Source organism: Euprymna scolopes, chromosome 41 (assembly GCF_053919585.1).
Source record: "Euprymna scolopes isolate OS-2025 chromosome 41, ASM5391958v1, whole genome shotgun sequence".
Lineage (NCBI taxonomy): Eukaryota > Metazoa > Mollusca > Cephalopoda > Sepiida > Sepiolidae > Euprymna > Euprymna scolopes.
Window position 1 is genome coordinate 45,359,440 of NC_136522.1, and position 20,998 is coordinate 45,380,437.

Sequence of the window (20,998 nt, forward strand, 5' to 3'; positions counted from 1 at the left end):
AGACCATTAAGTAAATTGAAGTTGAGAGTTATCTCTCTTGTTTGTCATACTGAATTAGCTGCACAACACTTTCACATTAAAACATGATAAAATTCGATAATTCAATAAATTCTAGTTTTACTTGTAATTATTTTTTGGATTTTAGACAGACATTCGTCCTTTATATAATAGATTTATGCCACGTTTTAAAACAATTAGAATTCATGGACCCTATGGAAGTAGAAAAGCACATTTACTTCCCAACATTATTTTTCCGCAGTACTTTTATGAACGTATCCAATTTGAATTTTTTTTGGAGTTCGTATGTCCATAGCCGATGTTCTCCTTCCCCGTGAGCAAAAGTACATGGTTTTTGTTTACAGGGGACACAGCGTTTAAAGTCTGAGCACATTTCATAGATGCTGCAAAATAGTGGGCGATTGCGAACCGATAACCAGCTGTTTTTAGATTTCTTTTTAATCGCAAGCTTATCCCGTGCACAGGTTGGGCACGTCTTTTTGAGACAGAAAGCATTGACACCTTCTTTCTCTTTAACGAGGCACCGAGTGCATACGAGATGGAAATCATAATCCGCATCGAGTGGAAAACTTATGCAGCTCAACTCTTTCGCAAGTTTGAGGTCGTTGGAGTTAATCTTTGCTTGAGATTTATTTTTAACTGTGAAAAATAAAAACAAATTTTTAAAACATGAAGTGGGATGCAAGTAACATATGATAAAAACAAAATCGAGATTATTTTCCAACCTGGAGAGAGAGGGGGGGGTTATTCTTATCTGTGAAGGGGGAGTGTCTCTCTTAAGGGGAGACAGTACAAAAAGAAAAAAATTCGATATGGTGCTTCTGATATGTAACGTTATTAAGTTAGCTAGTATGAATTTTGATGTGAGCCAAAACAACACAAAGGATGAGAGAAGAAATAGCAAGACAAAGAAAAAAAAGAAATTACAGACAAATAAGGAAAGTCATTTTGGCAGCAATCAGTCTTTCATAATTGATCTCAACCAAAAAGTAACAGATGAACCTGGAGTTAAACCTCACTTATTAAGCACATCTAAACATACATCTACACTGAACTTGAAAAGCATATCATTACCAAGTTATATACGCCAGATTTTTGGAGAGATTTACACTTGATTCTTTAAATGTCATCTATGACAACATACCTGCAGATTTCTTGTTTGGTTTCTTTTTCTGTTTGGAAGCATTTGAATCTCTGGCAATTTCTGGAAAGAATTATAAAATTCATTGGAAAGATTTTCAAAAAATAAAGCAACATAGCTTTTAAAATAAAAATGAAATACTCTCTCCCTAATTGGGAACAGAACTTCCACTCATGAGGGTTGTTGTTGTTCCATGTGTCAATGCACATGCAGGTTAGTAACTTTTCTAACAGAGAACGGGGTTAGTTTATCTAATGCACCCCCTGCTAGGAATACCACTGGAGCTCAGGCATTTTTTGTTTTAGGCATTAATTTCAGTATGCTGGCTTTTCACGCCCACATCTGACATTGTGTTTAATGTGACAAGGAGGTAAATCAAATACTAGATGTAAACATGAGCCATCGTGTCACAACTATTCTTTGATTTCTTTATAACATTAAAAAACTATCACATTTTTTTAAAGAGAACGTTTTCGCCATATTGTTTGAATAAAATTATATATAATTTAAACAAACAAAAAAAAATGCTTTCCTTTTCTCCTTTACCATTTTCCCCAATATAAAGAAATATATTTAGTTTCTTTCCTCCACACCCTAAAAAAAAAAAAATTACATTATTTTGGGAATTTGTCATAATTTAAATCTTATTTTTTCATAAAAGTAAAGAATTTAAAAATGGTGAAATTGTAAACATACCTGAGGATTTGATTTCAATTAGTTTTTCCACTGTCTTGTTTGGCACTGTTGAGATCTCATCAGAATCACTCAAGTCCGATGAATCCGTGTCGGTTTCTAACAAATAAAATATAAAAACCTCAATTATGCTAACTCAGTCACATATTATTCTTCAGATTTCATGCGTAATATTAAACAAGTTTTAACTTGAAATGTTTCTTGCAACATGTAATCTTTAAAAAAATTTTCATTATACATAATTTTTCTCAAGATTGTCTTGGAGTCTTGTGAGAAGAAAACATGACAGACGCTTCTTTACTTAGTTTGAAGATTACATGTTATGTTTTACAGGTGAAAAATCGAAAATTAAAAATATAACCAATAACTTTCATCAATCCAAAAATCTGTTTGGTGTTTTTTAAGGTTTGCATTTATTGCTAAGCCAAAGGCTAGAAATTATTTGTCATTAGGAGTTTCAAATCCATGTTTGTTGAGAGACTTGTGTAATAATATGCAGTTTGGTGGATTAATACGATTAGATATGCAACAACACTGGCATTAATTAACAATCTCCTAAAAGAATTTCCCTGTGCCATCAAATAAAAATATTCAACATTGGATGTGTAATATTTTTAAAAATTGTGTTACATTTCTATTTAATGCACAATTTTTTTTTTTTTTTTTATTTATTTAAAAGAAATTGACCCCTCCCCCCAAAAATCCAACCAATGGATAAGTTTTCTGGTTGCTTCTATAACGAAAAAATATTGAAATAAATTTGAAAACGTTAAATGGCTTACTTGTTATTTGTTTACTTGTGATTGGAGGTGGCCTTATTGACTTTTCATTTGCATATGTGTCAATTATTGATTCTTTCAGAAAGTTTTTGTTTTATGCCTGCTATCAGAAGGGAGTGATTTTTATGTGTGTCAATATTTAAGAGGACCCCCCCCCCCCCTCCACTGTCCTCAAATTATTTTATTTGTTAATAAATAATAAAGCTCTGGAGAATGTTATTTGGAGAATGTTACTTACACTACTTACATGTAATCGCCCTCCAAAAAAATAGAATCTGGGTTTATTTGGGAAATAAAGTACAATTATTATGTAAGTAAAAAGAAATATATATATATATATACTGTACTTTAAGACTTTAGAATGTTCTCATGGTTTTGTTTTTTGTTTTTCTGTGTTGTGAAAGCAATTATATTTTGAAATAAATATTTTTATAAACATATTTTAATGTAAATCATTTTTATAAAAAGCTACTAAAAACTTTACAAACCGATTTTTCCATTTTATAATGTATTATTACTTCATAATACTATAATTATTTCATAATGTTTTATTATTTCATAATGTTTTATTATTTCATAATGTTTTATTTCATAATACTATAACCAATAAATTCAGCAGAAATACTATTTTTGAACTACTGCATATTTTTTAAAAAATCTCATCTCTCACAAACTTCAAGTTTATCAATTATTTTTATTTATTTTGCCCCCACCCTTAAAAGTTGAAATTTATTTTAAAAAATAAAATCAATTTTGCTTTCTAGCCCACCCAAAATAAAAAGAAAACATGTTTTATAAAAATATTTTTTCTTTTTCAAAAAGATTATATTTTTCACTAAATGAAAAAATTATTTTCAAAAATTGTTGTTTAGCTTAAAGACTAGAAATAAAATATTGTTTTCTTCCCTCCTCAAAGATAAAAATATTTATTTTTATTTTTAAATAAATTAAATTTTTGCCTTTTTTTTTTTTTAATTAAATTGTTTGAATTGGTCATAATTGAAAAGATCACCAATCTACACAAGACCTTGTTTTGTTTAAAAGAAAGGAATTTAAAAATTATGTAATTGTAAAACGTACCTGAGGATTTGGATTTCTTTAGTTTTTTCTCTGCCTTGTTAGGCACTGCCACGGTTTTGCTGGAATCAGGGTCCGATGAATCTAAGTTTTTAAGAAATGAAAAGCAAAAAATTAATCAATTGCAAGCATTTGAAATTAAAGAAAAGTTGTCTGCTTTGAATATTTAAATAAAAACTGGTGTCTGAATATTTGCTAACTTTGCAATCATTTTTTCTTACACTTCAAATAAAATTAATGTTAAAGTGTAGTACCTGTTTTGATACTATACTTTATCTTTAGTCCTGTCAATGATTAAGAAATCATTCTAGACTGTGGCAATTTTTATTTTTGTCCCAATCTGGAGTGCCTCTTTAATGACATCTAATTTACATATGTGTTTGTGGTGCATAATGTTTATACGTCACTCTTTCTCTAAATGCTCATTGAATCATGCGAAAATGGTTGAACAAGCGTAAAATGCAAAGTAACTGGTGAGAGAGAAATACATAGACCACTAACAGAGGGAGATGGATATTTTCATTTAATTATAAATTATGGCTAATGAGACCAATTAAAATCGATTTTTAAAAAATATAACTCAATCTCAGAACTAAATATTTTCGCATGCAGTTTGTGTTAAAGTATATAGAAAAAGACTAATGGAAACAAATGCTGATGAATTTCACATTTAGTGTAATCATATGCAGTTATTTTGCAAGATTTTAAATGTTGGACTTAAGTAGCATTTAAGCTGACATATCAAACAGATATTCTGTTGAGATAATTTTCATGTTTTATTGTTTTACCAGTTATTTACACTATAATAACACACTTCACTGCAATTTAATTAAAAATACATGCGAAAATAATATATACCCCCCCCCCCTGAAACAAAACTCAAGAGAAATAAGTCATTTTTAGGAAGAATATAAAATCTGTCCATTACAACTAAAATTGTATTTATTTTTTGTACAAGTTAAAGACATCTAAATTACATTTGTGTTATGTACAAACTTTTGAAAGTTGGACTTAAGTAGCATTTAAGTTGACATATCAAACTGATTCTGTCCAACTAATTTTCATATTTTCTCATTGTACCATGTTATTGGCTACAATTTAAAAATTTTTTTTTTTTTTTAAATTAAAATAAAAATAATTATACCACCCCTAAAACAAACAAAAAACTTGTCAATTAAAATTCTATTTCTTGTATAAGTTTAAAAGTACAAACAAAATTTAAAAACTAAGATGATTTCACTATATCCCGGGCAACATCGGGTAGGTACAATTGGTTTATTATAAAAAGATCAAAGATTGAGAGAGTGGGAGGAGAACTAAAATAAATTCAAAGAAAGTAAGAAAGAGTCAAAAAAAAAAAAAAATCAGAGAGAGACAGACAAATATATGACTGCACTTTCACTATTTCATAAGATAGCAGAAAGATTTTAAATTAACAATAAACTTTAATTTTTACAGACAATGCAAAAAATTAAATTATAAATATTCCCGGGCAACACTAATAGGTAATAAAAAACATGAAAAATATGTAAATAACTTGGAATATGGAATTGGCTATGTCGGGTTAAAATCCAATTGGATTCTTTTCAGTGGAATACTGGGAAAAGAATGAACATTCCAGAAAATATATTTACCGTTTGATTGCTCTGACGTTTCAGTGGAAACCTACAAAGAGAGTGAAAAATGTGTTGTATTTATTAATGAGTCATCACTTATCAAGGCTGGAAGCCACTCATGGATAAAAGCTAATACGATGGCCAAATGAGTTAAATCATGAACATAAGTTTGACAATAATGAATTAAAATTTGATGGCTTATGAGGACGAGTTATAGCAAGTATCTATTGACATTGGATTTGAACATGTGTTAGCAAGGAGGGAAGCAACCCTGCAGCAATGTGCTCCATAGATGAAAACTCTTGGGAAGAAAATTCTGTTCATGAAAATTCAATTTGATGTTAGGCACAAGTAAAAGGGAAAATTCTTTGCAGTGGTGGATGAAAAAAAGTTTTTGCTGTTAAGATTGAAGCTCAGCCTAGAACATTTCATGAACATAAAAAGAATAGAGTAAAACTAATAACATCTCTTCTGTGAGAATGCAGTTTGTACAGGGAGTTTGGAATAAATTGGACACTTTACTGCTAGTCAGGAAATTTAAACTGCCATAAAAACATCCTTGACGCTATAGGCTAGTATCTTTCCTCCAGGAAATAAAGTGTTTATGAATACAATGTAGGCAGCGAACAAAGTATATAGTTACGAAAGCATTTGACAACCGGAAGTGAAAATGTTGCACCTGTTCTAAAGTTAACTGCTTTTTCTTAATTCCCCAAACAGAGTACAATTTCAATTTCTTAAAAGGGGCTTTATTTTTTTTCAAATAAATATTAATCATTTTTTATACCTATAGACACTAATGTGTATATATATTCCCTGAAACAGCATTTCATGGTAAACAACTGATGATCCTTGAAAACTTATGACTATTGTTTGTTTGAGAAAGTAGGTTGGTTCTGTGATTGCAGATCAAATGACATGACAAATTTTCCAAATAAGAACTAAAATGAAATTTTTATAAAAAAAATTTTTCAATATAATTTTCAAGGTTAAAAAGCTTTCACAATATATATATTACTTACCTTTTGCTGTCTTGGGAGTTCAGGTGTTTCTTCATCAGAAGAACCATATACTCGCGCTAAACCAAGCTTCATAATAGCTGATGTAATTTCTTCTTTACAAAAAGAGTCTGAATAAAAAAAGGAAAAGATTTTTTTGCAATTTAAAAAAAAAAAAAAAAAAAAAAATTGTTTAATTTGTTTTGAAAGAAAAATAAAAAAAAACATGACGCTTATGGATTTTCTAGAGGGAGATAATTAGACTAAACAAAAATAAGCATATTTTGCATGAGATAATTTAAGACGCTATAATGCATCGAACAATGAAACAATTTTAAGTAAAAAAGACCTAATCTCTACAAAAGACAATATTACTCCCTGAAGTTGCCAAATCAGTTTACAAAAAGGACATTTCTGGAAATCATTGTTCAGGTATAGGTGTATTCATTTTGGTTATTTAAATTCCTAATAATTAGGATCGCTAATTTATTTCAGTTTTTAGTGTTTTCTTTGTTTTTGTTTTTAATTTTTCCCTCTTTCATAAATTGCCTCAACAATTTCTGGGACTAGCTTCATGCAGCTCTTGTGGAGACAAGGCCTTATTTTTTTCCTAGAATTGTTTCCCTGTTTGAGGAATTCTTTTAATATTCTTAATTCTTTACAAAATGTTTATATTTTTACTTAATTGATGCTAGTTATTCCCACCCCCACTCCACATTTCCATGAGTGTCGTTTCTCTTTCACTAAACAGTTATAATAGAAAGTTTAAAATTCACATAAAATTTTATTAATGCGCAGTTGGGGATTAATTATTACAATATTATATTTATTCTAAAAGTTTTCTCAGAAACTATCGGGCAGATCTAAAGGCACCTCCAAAGCCGTATGTAAAAGGTCAGCGTTTTACACACGGCTATTTTCTGGGTCAATTTCTATGGATGGGCATTAGAAAAAGGAGCAAAAAAAAAAAAAATCACCCTCTTTCATTTTATATTAAAAAAAATTTTTTCGTAGATTTTGCATTTGCAATTTTAATTATATAAATTATAGTTTTTTTATTATTGAAAACTTGTTATATAAAAAAATCTTTGTTTAAACTTCATATCATGTAAATATTTGAATTTAATATCATTTAAAACTTTTTAAAAAAGAATTACTTTAGAATTATGTTGTTTTTTTTTGTTATTCAAATTATATTCTAGAAAAAAATAAAGAAAAGTGTTTATTTTTTTAACATAATATTGATTTTATGACCAATTTTATTTACAATTTAAAGGTAAATGAATAAAATAACGGGATTTATATATATATATATATATATATATATATATATATATATATAAAATCTTTATTATTTGATCTTTTCAGCTTTAAGAAAAATGTTGAAATTTTTATTGACCTACATTTATTTTGTTTAGTTTTCATGACATGAAATATGGGGGGGGGGTAGAACACATAAAATAATATTTCCTCTAATATATTAGACAAAACCTACTTTTATCTAAGTTTATTTACAAATGAATAAATATGGAAAATTTCAGGAAAAATATGACTTGATTTTTGCTAGATTTTTAAAACATGGGTACGTCTACAGCTTCCAAAACGTTTTACAGTGTCAATAATGTAAACACATGTTCTCTCACATCTTCATTATTTTTGTATGCAGTAATTTTTTTTTTTTTTGAAATATTAACAGTTTATTTGAAGTTTTTTTTAAATGGTAAAAAAATTAGATATTAAATTAAATTACAGTTACAGCGTGTTACATACAGGGGGTTAAAACTGTGGCATGTGTTGGAGATCTAGCTGGCATTTTGTAAGGACTTTTTTCTATGATACAGTACAGCGAATTAACCCGTTTGATGCACAGTTAGGGATTAATAAAGCACACATTCTAAATCAACAGACTATAATTTTTGAATACTTTTAAAGGACAAAAAAAATCTAGTATCACATATTGCTATATACTCAATTAAAATATATTTGGGGGCAAGTGTACATTTTTTTACGAAAGTCGACTTTTTCTGGCAGTGGAGTAGTTTTTCTTTTTTGGACAATCATAAACTAGAACCATAATTTTTTGAGAAATCATTTGTAGAGACTAATATTTTTAACCCTAACCTAACCTTTCACATGCTTAGTGTTGTCTGCCGTTTTACATATTTTTTACGGTTTTCAATTTCCAGTACATTTCAATTTCAATTTCCAGTACTAAGCTATGGATTCTCCAATATTTGGAAGTGACTCAAGTGAAAATATGTCTTGCAAATACAAAAATGTTATCTATGCATTTTCTTAATAGCTGGTTTTATCACTTACAAATAAGTATAAAAATAAAATGTCATTACTTTAATTAAATATTGTTTTATCGGATTATAAAACTAGCATTTCTGGCAAAATAAAAAAATATTAAATCTGCTTACAACTTTTTAAAAGTTTCCATTTTTATTTATCATAATACTTATTGTTCGATTGATTATCGCAACATCCTAAATTGAGTCTTATTTTCTTAGTCAATGCTAGTTATCTCCCTTACACTAACGACCCCCCCCCCCCCAAAGCGCTAGTCTGGACCGTTGAGATTAAGGTTTTAATTGGACCTTTGTTGTACCTAAATGAATTTCATATCGTAGTTTCCCTTAGTTTAATATTTAATCAGAGTGTCTTAAATAACAAACAAACAAAAGTGCAAAAAATAAATGTAATTAAAGGCAAGTCGAGTCACTATTACCCCTGTCTATAATATTTGTTTGAAGGCGTTTTATTTCTTTGGTTTTGTTCAAAACAAACCTAGTGTTCACGCTTAAGTTAGAAAAAAATATGTATGTCCACTCCATAACCTACACGAGGACCACTAATAATCGCTCAAAAATCGAAAATTAAAAGTATTACAATAAATGTTACCAAACATGCAAAAATGTAATCTTTTGTCAGTATTTTGTTTAATTTTCGATTTTTAGCGATTAACTGTTTCTCGTTACAAACCTTATGGACAACAATTTTTTTTTTTTTTTTTTTTTTTGCTCTAACTTAAGAGTGGACAATAGTTTTATTTTAAATTAAAAAAAAAATTAAATTAATAAAACCAAATAAATTTCTTTATCTGGATAAGTTTATTTTGTCTTTGGTAACATTTATTTGTTGCATTTTTCCACCTATTATTTGTTCTGTTACAGTAAAAGAAAAAAAATCCTTACATTCTAGCAGATATAGAGCATGCAGAACGGCCAAGAATTTGACCAGAACAAATATAAAATTGTGAAAAATCAACTGAAAAAAATAAAAATGTTTTTTAATTCATATCCACATCGTCAGAAATAAAATGGAAGGCAGGGTAGACCTTTATATAAAAATGGAAATCGATTATAGGTAAAACGAAATATAAAACAAGCACACTACTTAATTAAATGCTTCAAATAAGTCAGTTCCGTTCATACATAAAACTATTCGGCCTTCTATTTTTCTAACGACGGGACATGTCAAGATTACCACTTTCAGATATAAATTTTTCTTTTGGGGTACCTATTAAAACAGTTTGTTTAACAATTTCCAACCCAATTCTCCATAAAAATTACCATTATAAATAGCTTTCTCATATAGATTTTCAACAGAACAAAAAGGGGTGAAAATCAAAGAAATATAAACACAAATCGGTTTGTTTTACAATACTCAGTGGTATGAAAAGTGGTTAAAGAAAAAAAAAATGGCTAACATTAGGCCGCCTCGTGGAACCTCATTAATCGCCCAAAAATTGAAAAATTAATAAGAAAAAATATTTTGTTTGGTTGAACAATAAATTTTCGCTCAATTGGTAATAATTATCAACTGCATTTTTGTTTCAGTTTTTATTTATGAGCAATTGTTGAAGTTCCACATGGCGGTCACATTTCTTTTTAATTTCGTTTCAAGCAAAAACAATAATCATGTCGAAAATAGTTACGAAAAAAAATTCATCGAGAAGAAGAACTACTCTTGGTGTTTTAGTATAAAAAAAAGTATTCGGGCGAGGGATATTTCTTGGTTAAATCACAAACAAGATTTTTTTTCCAAACACAAAAATATTTGAAAACCAAAACATTTATTGCATAAAAATGTATAAAAATATAATTGTATTAATATTGAAAAGTTTGCGTAAGAAAATATAATTTTAATAAAACAATTTTCGGCACTTCTGCATGTCAACATGAGGCGAATATGTAGATTTTAGTTTCAAGATGTCGCTTGTTAGCCAGAGAAAATTCTTTTTCTAAATTATATTTTGATAATTTTTATACAATCTTTCTGTACTAAAAAAAGATTATTATTAAACCTCTATAAATGCTTGATGATTTTTAAATTATATTTTTATACAACCTTACCGTTAAAAAAATAATTCTAAAAACAATCTATGTTTTGTGTTTTTATCACATTTATTATTTTATTTTCAGTTATGAATCACTCATTGAAAAAAATTATATTAACACATTAAAATTATATTTTGATATATTTTTTTAATACAATTGTTTTTTTACCACTTTTTCAGTTATTCTATAATAATAATTGCTCAAAAATTCTTTGAACTTTGTTTTGCGTGTGCGCACGTGCGTGTCTGCGAGAGAGAAAGAGATGCGGGGGGGGGGGGTAAAAAAAAATAGCGCCATTCTCATTTCTGGTTCATTTTTGAGCGATTCCCGAGAATCGTTCAAAAATGGATAAATAAAAAATACGGAAAAATAATAACAGGAAGAAGGGGGGGGGCTGAAAATCCGCACACACAGAGGAGGTTATGTTAGTTATGCGATCTAACTTTTCAGAAACTGAAAGGCTCGATTTTTAGACCCATCTCCGCTATTTGAATCTATGTGTACAGTAATACAAACCCCAGACAAAGTGTTTTTATCCAATAATTCTATAAATAAAAATTAAATCAATATTCATTAACAAAGTATTAATTCCAACAATTTCATTCAATTTATAATCTAATGAAAAAAAAGATAATTAAATTTCGTTTTCAAAAATTCATATTTAAAAAAGAATTGCAAAAAGGAAAAGAAGAGTTAAAATACCCCAAGCAATGCCGAGAACTTAAAGGTAACAAAACAGTATAAAACAAAAAGGGGGGGTTAAAAATATATACTCACATGAGAAGAATTAGACGAAAGAATAAAAAGACGAGTCTATCTTGGTTATTTCGCGGAAGGAAGTTTTACAACGAATGTGTGAAAGCGGTCAATGTGGTTTAATTTATGGGAAAAGTGTATCTCGAGGCGTGCCCTTCTTAACGAAGACCACGCCTGCTAGAGCGTGGTGGTGGGGTTCATTGATAAATAGAGGACCTGTCCCTTCCCTTTTTTTTTTTTTGCTTTTTTTTTAAGACCCCTTATAGCTGCTGCTGCTGCCTGTGACGCCTGCCAGCACCCTTTTTCCTGCTTGCGACGCCAACTACCCCCCCCGCCACTTTCCCATTATCAATTCATTAAGAGAAATCGAAGCACAAAGGAAGGAGTAATTGAATACAATTACTCCTTCCGTCGTGCTTTGATTTCTCTTAATGAATTTTTTAAATTATAGTTCCTATTTAATTGCTTTCACAAAAGGCCAGTATTAAACACAAGGTTAGTTTTAATGTTAGGAAAAAACAAAAATAAAGAAAAATCTTGTGACGAAACAGAAATATAATATTCCAAAAATGACAATAAAAAAAATGATCGAGTAGTTTTTCGCGGCCTAAATCTACGTAAGGGAAAAATCACCGTAAACACCGTTTCACGCATAGACTCTAGAATGGCGCGCTTTTAGAAAACATCCTTGTGCGTGTGGGTCAACTTGAGGCATAAAAGAGATGAGGAAACGAAGAATTTCATTCAAATCATTTCTCAAATTTACTGGACATTGTTATTAGGTATTCTTCTCTACTCTTTGCATTTATTTTATTTCAGTTTTCACGTTGAAGAATTGTAAACTGCGAATGCGGTGCGGCGGTGCGACCACGTGGAAAATAAAAATTATATTTTCTTCATCCGTTGTCCTCTAGTCCTCATTTTGGCCCCTGTGCTACCGTTACAGTGAAAACTCTTTTTGCAACAAGGTAAAATATTTGCGATTTTTTTTTTTTTTTTTTTTTTTTTTTTTTTTTTTTTTTTTTAGTAACAAAAAAAAAACAAAAAAAAAAAACGATACCACCTTGTTATATTTGCGAACGGCAGCCCTACGAAGTGCAAGGGCCAACTTTCAGTCAAATTGCTACGGCCTAAATTTTTTTTTTTTTTTTTTTTTTTAAGAAAAAAAATATTTCTTCTTACGAACTCTTGTTTTAATATATATAACGAACTGTTTCAAAAACTTGCGTGCGAAAATATCCTCGCTAAAATAACAAATGTGACTTTATTGCGGGAACATATTTTCTACAAATTTTATGAACATTATTTACGTAGTCGTGCACGTTATCCAAGCTAGGAGGCAGTGTTGTACCGTGGCCTTCGTTATAAATACGTTGGTAAATATCCAGATACGCTACTACAAAACGCCGACCACTCTAATTTGTTTTTTTATAGGTAATTGAGGTCGCTGACAACGAATCTGATAGTCAAACTTGGGGCAAATTTACCGTTTGCATAGTATTAACCCCTGAACCCACGAACTACTGTCCACCATTTTGCAGCTTCCGTTTATGCTACGCGCATGCACGCTGTAGCATAAACGACGGCTTCACCAAGCAAACTACGTTGGGGGTGAGGGGATTTTTTTTTTCCAGGACATAGAATTTTCTAATTTTCAAAAATACATTATAGCACTTTTTGGGTGGAAAATTTAAAATTAGCTGAAAAAGAAATAAAACAAGAAAAGGAAAGCACTCCAAGTTGGAGTAGGAGTAGGAGGGGGGGGTTAATTTATCTGTGTTTTTTTTTTTTTTTTTTTTTTTTTTTTTTTACCTGGAACATAGAATTTTCAAATTTTCAGAAAGTAACGCACCGACATACCAATTAGAACACCATTTAACATTTTCCGAAGATTTTACTGTGTACATTGGGGGCATGAGCGGGGGGGGGATGTGATGTTGGGGCGCGCGCGCCCCAACATCACATCCCCCCCCCCGCTCATGCCCCCAATGTACACAGTAAAATCTTCGGAAAATGTTAAATGGTGTTCTAATTGGTATGTCGGTGCGTTGAAAAATGTTTAACTAAACTGCAAAAGCACCTATTAAGCCACATAAGTTCTATAATTGAATCCCCCTCCCGCAAAAAAGAATGAAAAACAAAGATGTTTGGTGCTTATGTTTTTGTAAACCACATTAAAAACTACGCGAGACAAAAAAAAAAAAAAAAAAGTCCAATTTGTTGTACTTTTCTTTAACTGTAAGTCATTAAAAAAATGTCAGTCCGTAAGTTTTTGGTACGCCATGTGAGAAGGCAGTTTGCTAGGTGAGCAAGCCGTCGTTCATGCTGCAGCGCACGCGCGTAGCGTAAACGGAAGCTGCAAAATGGTGGAAAGTTATTTGTGGGTTCGGGGGTTAATACCATGCAAACGGTAAATTTGCCCCAAGTTTGACTATCAAATTCGTTGTCAGCGACCTCAATTACCTATAAAAAAGCAAATTAGAGTGGTCGGTGTTCTGTAGTAGCGTATCTGAATATTTACCAATACGTTCTTGGGGGTTGTATTACTGTACAGTGTACAGTCTGTACACATAGATTCGAAAAAGTTGTCAGAAAACAAATATAAACAAATGTTATCAAAGGCAAGATAAGTTACTTTTCTACCAAACTGGATAAATTTTCGTGTTTTTATTCAATGTAACATGTTTATTCAGCTCGAAAAACATGCAGTGTTTACCGATGTATTGGAAAATTCAAAATGGCGGCCGACTATCTCTTAAACACGGTAAGTTCGAGAAAAGGTGTTATAAATAATAAACTAGACAAAATACTGTTAGAAATTCGCTCAATATATATTACCGTGACATAAGGTGACAAATATTCGGTGTTTTTGTAATAATATTTTGTCTAGTTTATTATTTATAGCACTTTTTCTCGAACTTACCATATTTAAGAGATAGTCGGCCGCCATTTTGAATTGTCGAATACATCGGTAAACACTGCATGTTTTTCGAGCTGAACAAATATGTTACATTGAATAAAAACACAAAAAATATATCCAGTTTGGTAGAAAAGTAATTTATCTTGCCTTTGATAACATTTATTTGTTATATATTTGTTTTTTGATAACTTTTTCGAATCTATGTACAGTAATACAAACCCCGTTCTTGGTTGTACTCTGTCCCGAAAATGTTCGATAACTCTTGGCGGTTCACAATTTACTATGACACCGTCTAAGCAGGTACGCGTTCATATTAATTTGATTTTATGCAAACGAAATTGAATAAAATACACCGTCTAAAAGCACGCGGTCGCTTTTTCATTAAAGTTTCGATAAATTTGCACGTTTTTTTTTTTTTTAATACGCACGTTAAAGTTATTTCAAGTTATTACAAATACACAATTATTTAATTTATTTTTAATTTTCACGTTTTAATTTAAGTTCTTTCTAGTTATTACAAATTAATTAATTTATCTTTATATTATTTATTTATTTTTATTTATCTGTTCAATATGAGAATAGAAATTGTTAACCGTGTGTTAACAATTGCCGAAATACATGAAACGAATTGGACATTTGCAAAGTTTACGGAAGTCATTGGAACTGATCTGTGGTAATTATTACTGACTGGAACTCTATGTGGAGGGGGGAGGCAGTCGTTCAAGCAAAAGGTGTTAAAAAAAAAAAAAAAAAAAGGTGCTTGGTCGACTGATTTTATAGTAGTAGTTTGTTGTCCACTACGTGGGTCGGACTGAACTTTGCATAGCATCAACTTGTGGGTTATAAAACACCCCTATCGGTGATGTGTTAGTTGGACTTTTTTGTTTAGTCAAGTTACACGTTTCACAGTTACTATTACAATTTGTCGTTGTAAGCAACGAGGCAATACGTTGCAACTCCAGTTAGCCGAGAAAAGCCGAGAAGGATTCTCCACAAGTTAAGAGTTTCATTGTTTTTTCCTTCTACGTCGAGTTCAAGTTTAGCCGTTGAGTTGCAGAAACGCCTCCCCCCCCCCCTCTTCAGTCGGTTAAAATCCGACAGATCAGCTACACGCTGCAGCTTCTTTAGGCCTGATACGGAATACCAGCGTATGCCAAAGTTGCAACAATCGTAGGGTTCTGCATAAACGGTCAAAACCTTCTGATGGATATGTGTGGAATTGTCCCCCAGATTCTTGCAAATCCACAGCCACTGTCAGGAAAGGCTCCTTCGAAAGAAGCCGCTTGCCGATAAGTAAGTTGCTGACATAAATGATCCAGCGCAGAATAAAAGATGAAATCGGTGTATCGGAACACAATAGTTGACTGGATGTCTTTCATCCGAGAAGTCTGTGAAAAAGATATCATAGACAACCCAATGATACTGGGTGGAATACAAATAGAGACAAATGTATCAAAAGAAGTTGAGATCGACGAGTCTCTATTCTTCAGGAGGGAATATAATAGAGGGAGAGCAAAAAATGGAGTGTGGGTTTTTGGAGCCGTAGAAAGAGGAAGTAGTCGATGCAACCTTACAGTGATAGAATGAAGGGATCGGGACACACTATTTCGAATTATAAGATCTTGGATTCTGCCAGGGACCAGGATCATCAGTGACGGATGGGCGGCCTACGGAAGTATGCCCAGTCACGATAAGGTGCTCCACGAACAAAATTTCGTAAATCCAGTAGACTCATCAGTCCACACACAAACTGTGGAGGGATTTTGGTCCCACATAAAAAGAAAACTTAGGAGAGTAGCGACAAATGAGAATTTGTTCCACTCATCTCATGGAAGAGTTGTGGAGACGACGCGAGAAGGACTGAAGGAGCACGCATTTCCTCGCATCATTATTTAAATGCATTCGAGAGCAATATGCTTAAAACAAATGTTCTTAAATAATTATTTTATTCAATATTTTGTTTGTTCGTGTTAAATTTTATTCAATATTTTTCATTTTTTAATGTCTATGCGAAACTGCACAAGTACCATTTTATTCAATATTTTGTTTCGAGAGCAAGATGCTTAATAAAAATGTTCAGGTACTGGTCGCGATAAGAGTTCCCTGCCGAACACCCTAAAAAAACAATGACTTCTCCCCACGCATGCGCAAAGGAGTCAAGGACATGTTTTAGTTGCCATAGTAACTAAACGATCATGAATTTTTATCGACTTTGTTTTACTGTTTATGAATATTGAAATAAAAGACATTACTACACATTTATTAATATCTCACTTTTATCGACTTTTTTTTTTCTTTTTTTACTGTTTTACTGTCTGTGTCACTTTTATCAACTTTTTCTTTTCTTTTTTAAATATGTTTTTAGTTTTGTGTGTTGAATGAAACTTTTTTTTTTCATTACTACAATAGTTATCGACCCCGGTTAGCTAATTCCGTAAAATGAGATTCTACTTTTTTAGGCGAATTTGCACCCTCCCCATGTTAAGAATGGCTTTTAAAATAATAACGTTGTTTCAGCACGGATCAATAAGTGCACTAGTACCACAAAATGGTGATAGAATAATAAATTTACTTACGTTTAATCAATGTTATTTTCGCACCATTCATTCACTTTTATCGACTTTTTATTTTTTTAATAGCATTTTCTTTTTAAATGACTACGTTTTACTGTTTATGTCTCACTTTTATCGACTTTTTTCTTTTTTAATAGCATTTTCTTAAAATGAATATTAAAATAATTTCCCACTTGTACAAACATTTTACATGCGCATATAAACAACTATTTTTTTTTAATTTTTAACTTTTTTCATTTAATGAATAAAATAAATCATTTATTATTACTGTGTTTTTAGTTTTGTGTGTTGAATGAAACTTTTTTCATTACAACAATGATGAAACAAAAATTCCGACCCATAAAATTTTTTTTCCAATTTTGTTTGTAAATAAATATTGTAGTTAAAGATTATCGAAAAATTGTTTAGTTACTTTTCTTTTTAGTTTATTTTAATTTTATAATTTATAAATTTTGAATGGTGCGAAAATAACATTGATTAAATAAACAAACGTATGTAAATTTATTATTCTATCACCATTTTGTGGTACTAGTGCACTTAATGATCCGTGCTGAAATAACGTTATTTAAAAAGCCATTCTTAACATGGGGAGGGAGTTTTGTACCTATTCTCTACTTTAACCTTACAATTGAATAAAAAAAAAAACATTAAACTTTAATTAAGCTTAGAAATACGATTTAAAATATAGCGCGGATCATAAGTGCACTAGCACCCATTTTTTTTATTAATAAATGTTCAGTAATTATTTTTCTTTTAATATTCATAAACAGTAAAAACGTCGTCATTTAAAAAGAAATTATTTAAAAAGCCATTCTTAACATGGGGAGAGTGTTTCTACTTTAACCTTACAATTGAATAAAAAAACATTAAACTTTGGGTTTGTATTACTGTACACACAGATTCGAAAAAGTTGTCAAAAAACAAATATATAACAAATGTTATCAAAAGCAAGAGAAGTTACTTTTCTACCAAACTGGATATATTTTTCGTGTTTTTATTCAATGTAACATGTTTATCCAGCTCGAAAAACATAGTGCTTACCGATGTATTGGAAAATTCAAGATGGCGTCTGATTCTCTGTTTAACACGGTAAGTTTGGGAAAAGGTGTTATAAATAAAACCCCAGATAAAATACTGTTAAAAACACGCTCAATATATGTTACCGTGACAAAGGTTGACATATACTCGGCATGTTTTTAATAGTATTTTGTATAGTTTTTTATTTATAACACCTTTTACCAAACTTACCGTGTTAAAGAGAGAATCAGACGCCATCTTGAATTTTCCAATACATCGGTAAACACTGTTTTTCGAGCTGAATAAATGTTACATAAAAACACAAAAAATATATCCAGTTTGGTAGAAAAGTAACTTCTCTTGCCTTTGATAACATTTATTTGTTATATATTTGTTTTTTGACAACTTTTTCGAATCTGTGTACAGTAATACAAACCCTAAACTTTAATTAAGCTTAGAAATACGATTTAAAATATAGCACGGATCATAAGTGCACTAGCACCCATTTTTTTATTAATAAATGTTTAGTAATTATTTTTCTTTTAATATTCATAAACAGTAAAAACGTCGTCATTTAAAAAGAAATTATTTAAAAAGCCATTCTTAACATGGGGAGGGTACAAATTTGCCTAAAAAAGTAGAATCTCATTTTACGGAATTAGCTAACCGGGGTTGATAACTATTGTTGTAATGAAAAAAAGTTTCATTCAACACACAAAACTAAAAACATTTAAAAAAGAAAAGAAAAAGTTGATAAAAGTGACACAAACAGTAAAACAGTAAAAAAAAAAAAAAAGTCGATAAAAGTGAGATATTAATAAATGTGTAGTAATGTCTTTTATTTCAATATTCATAAACAGTAAAACAAAGTCGATAAAAATTCATGATCGTTTAGTTACTATGGCAACTAAAACATGTCCTTTGCGCATGCGTGGGGAGAAGTCATTGTTTTTTTGTTTTTGTTTTTTTAGGGTGTTCGGCAGGGAACTCTTATCACGACCAGTACCAATGTTCCTGTTAAATAATTTTCATGTTATTCAATATTTTGTTTGTTCGTGTTAAATAATTTTTATTCAAAAACTTGAATACAATTATCATTTTATTCAATATTTTGTTTGTTCGAAATTAATTTATTTGTAATAACTTGAAATAACTTTAACGTGCGTATTAAAAAAAAACGTGCAAATTTATCGAAACTTTAATGAAAAAGCGTCGGGTTATTTATTCAAATTCGTCTGCGTAAAATCAAATTAATATGAACGCGCACCTGCTTAGACGGTGTCATAGTAAATTGTGAACCGCCAAGAGTTATCGAACATTTTCGGGACAGAGTACAATACTGCCATTTAGTGTTAACTTTATATCCTCTATACCATAGAATTTTATATAATTATTATTGTATTCGTGGATCCTCAACCCTATGCAGTCTTTAATGTTATATGTTTGGTTTGTTTGGGACCTACTTCATTCCAAGCTATCAGTCACAATGTCGGACCAAAATTTTCCCACCGAGTTCGACTGTGTGTCTCGATGCTCCAGCAGAACTACTAGAACCCGCTCTAGGTATGTGAAAATGCCAAGGCTTTTGCGAGGGTGAAGTTGCACTGGTAACTTGAGTAAGCCGTAATTCTGTGCACTGGGGTATGTGTCATAGATTTGGGCTTAGCATCTGTATCGGGGGGGGGGTTAACTACACAGCACGGATACTGATGACATAGCACACATATTTCGCTACATGCTGGTATTTGAATTATTTTCATACGTTCAGTAGAAGTGAAAAAATTTTTGAAGTGAAGTTTTGTGTCATTTAAGTCATCGTTATTCGACCTGAAGGCAAGTTGTAATAGTTTTGAAACTATATATATTCGTTAATATAGATATTAAACCTTATTTGTGCAAAATATGAAGCCTAAAATGTGAAGTCGTTACAAAAATTTTCAAAATTTCATCAACGCCATCTTTAACCTACGCACTTTGTTTACAAATATTTTCCGACGGCAATAACACCAGACTACGGCTGGCTAAAAGTATAAAATTTCTTTTAGCATATAAATTATTAAAAATTTATTTCAGCATAATGAACTTTTAGGATTTAAACTATTTTAATTTCTTTAAACCAAAACATTTCTCCCCGGCAAAATCAATCGTCAATGTATTCTTTTTTCTATTTTATCATTTCGAGCTGCTTTTTTTTTTCTTCCATTTGTTACTTCGCTTTTTCTATAATAAACTAATAAACCAATTTACAATTAAAATACAAGAGTTAGTTTAATTTTTAATTTTAAAAATTTCATTAATATATTTTTTGTGATGCACATTTTGCAAACTTTAAATTCTAAAAGTTTTAATAATTTAAAAGAACTTTTAATTTATATGCATATAAGCATATATGAATATAAGCAAGAACAACAGGAGAAATAAAAAAAACGGACTGGTTGTTGAGTTTTGAATTCTTAAAAAGGGTTTATGATATAACATATTTCGATAAGGACTTGTGTCTGTAAAATTTCAGTGTGATTTTCATATTCAGCCTAGTTGAAAACACTCACCTTTAAAATTACTTTTATTGGGTTCAGGAGAAATGTAAAAAAAAAAAAATATATTGGTGTTTGTATGAGGAAAAAAAAAAAAAAAGGTGCTTCTGCAGTTTTCATGACATTAAAAAAATGGAAATATTAAAAAAAATATACATCGTACGTACTCGTCATGGGATAAAGTATTCATACAGAAAAAATCATTTAATTTGATCAGACTTCATATGCGGGTGTCGCGGGGGCAAGGAAAAAACGGTAAATTTTCAGATTAGGTCCACCTCCACAATTTTCTTTTAAATGACGACTTTTATAGGTTTTCGACTATACTGAATACGAATACCGCATTGAAATTTTGCAGAAATAAGTAGTTCTCAAGATATAAAAAGTTGTATTATGCATTGTGTTCTTCAGCGGCCATTTTTGTTGCGCGCACGCCATAAACAAATCTACTGAGACAGCCGCCTACCGGAAACACATTTCTGGAATTGCCCCTCCCCCTACCACGTACCGGAAAAATCCACTGTTCTGAAAGT

General features: G+C 30.6%; 1 protein-coding gene across 1 annotated transcript; it reads right to left on the reverse strand.

The window, feature by feature from the left end:
- Nucleotides 1–232: 232 nt before the first annotated feature.
- Nucleotides 233–11,740, reverse strand: LOC145266672 (uncharacterized). Its single transcript, XM_080122598.1, has 7 exons — nucleotides 11,443–11,740; nucleotides 6,347–6,453; nucleotides 5,343–5,373; nucleotides 3,712–3,792; nucleotides 1,856–1,951; nucleotides 1,163–1,222; nucleotides 233–657 (listed from the first exon to the last, which is right to left on the reverse strand). Exons 2-7 carry the CDS (start codon nucleotides 6,416–6,418, stop codon nucleotides 233–235), a joined length of 765 nt encoding a protein of 254 aa, XP_079978724.1. The 5' UTR covers nucleotides 6,419–6,453; nucleotides 11,443–11,740.
- Nucleotides 11,741–20,998: the final 9,258 nt, after the last annotated feature.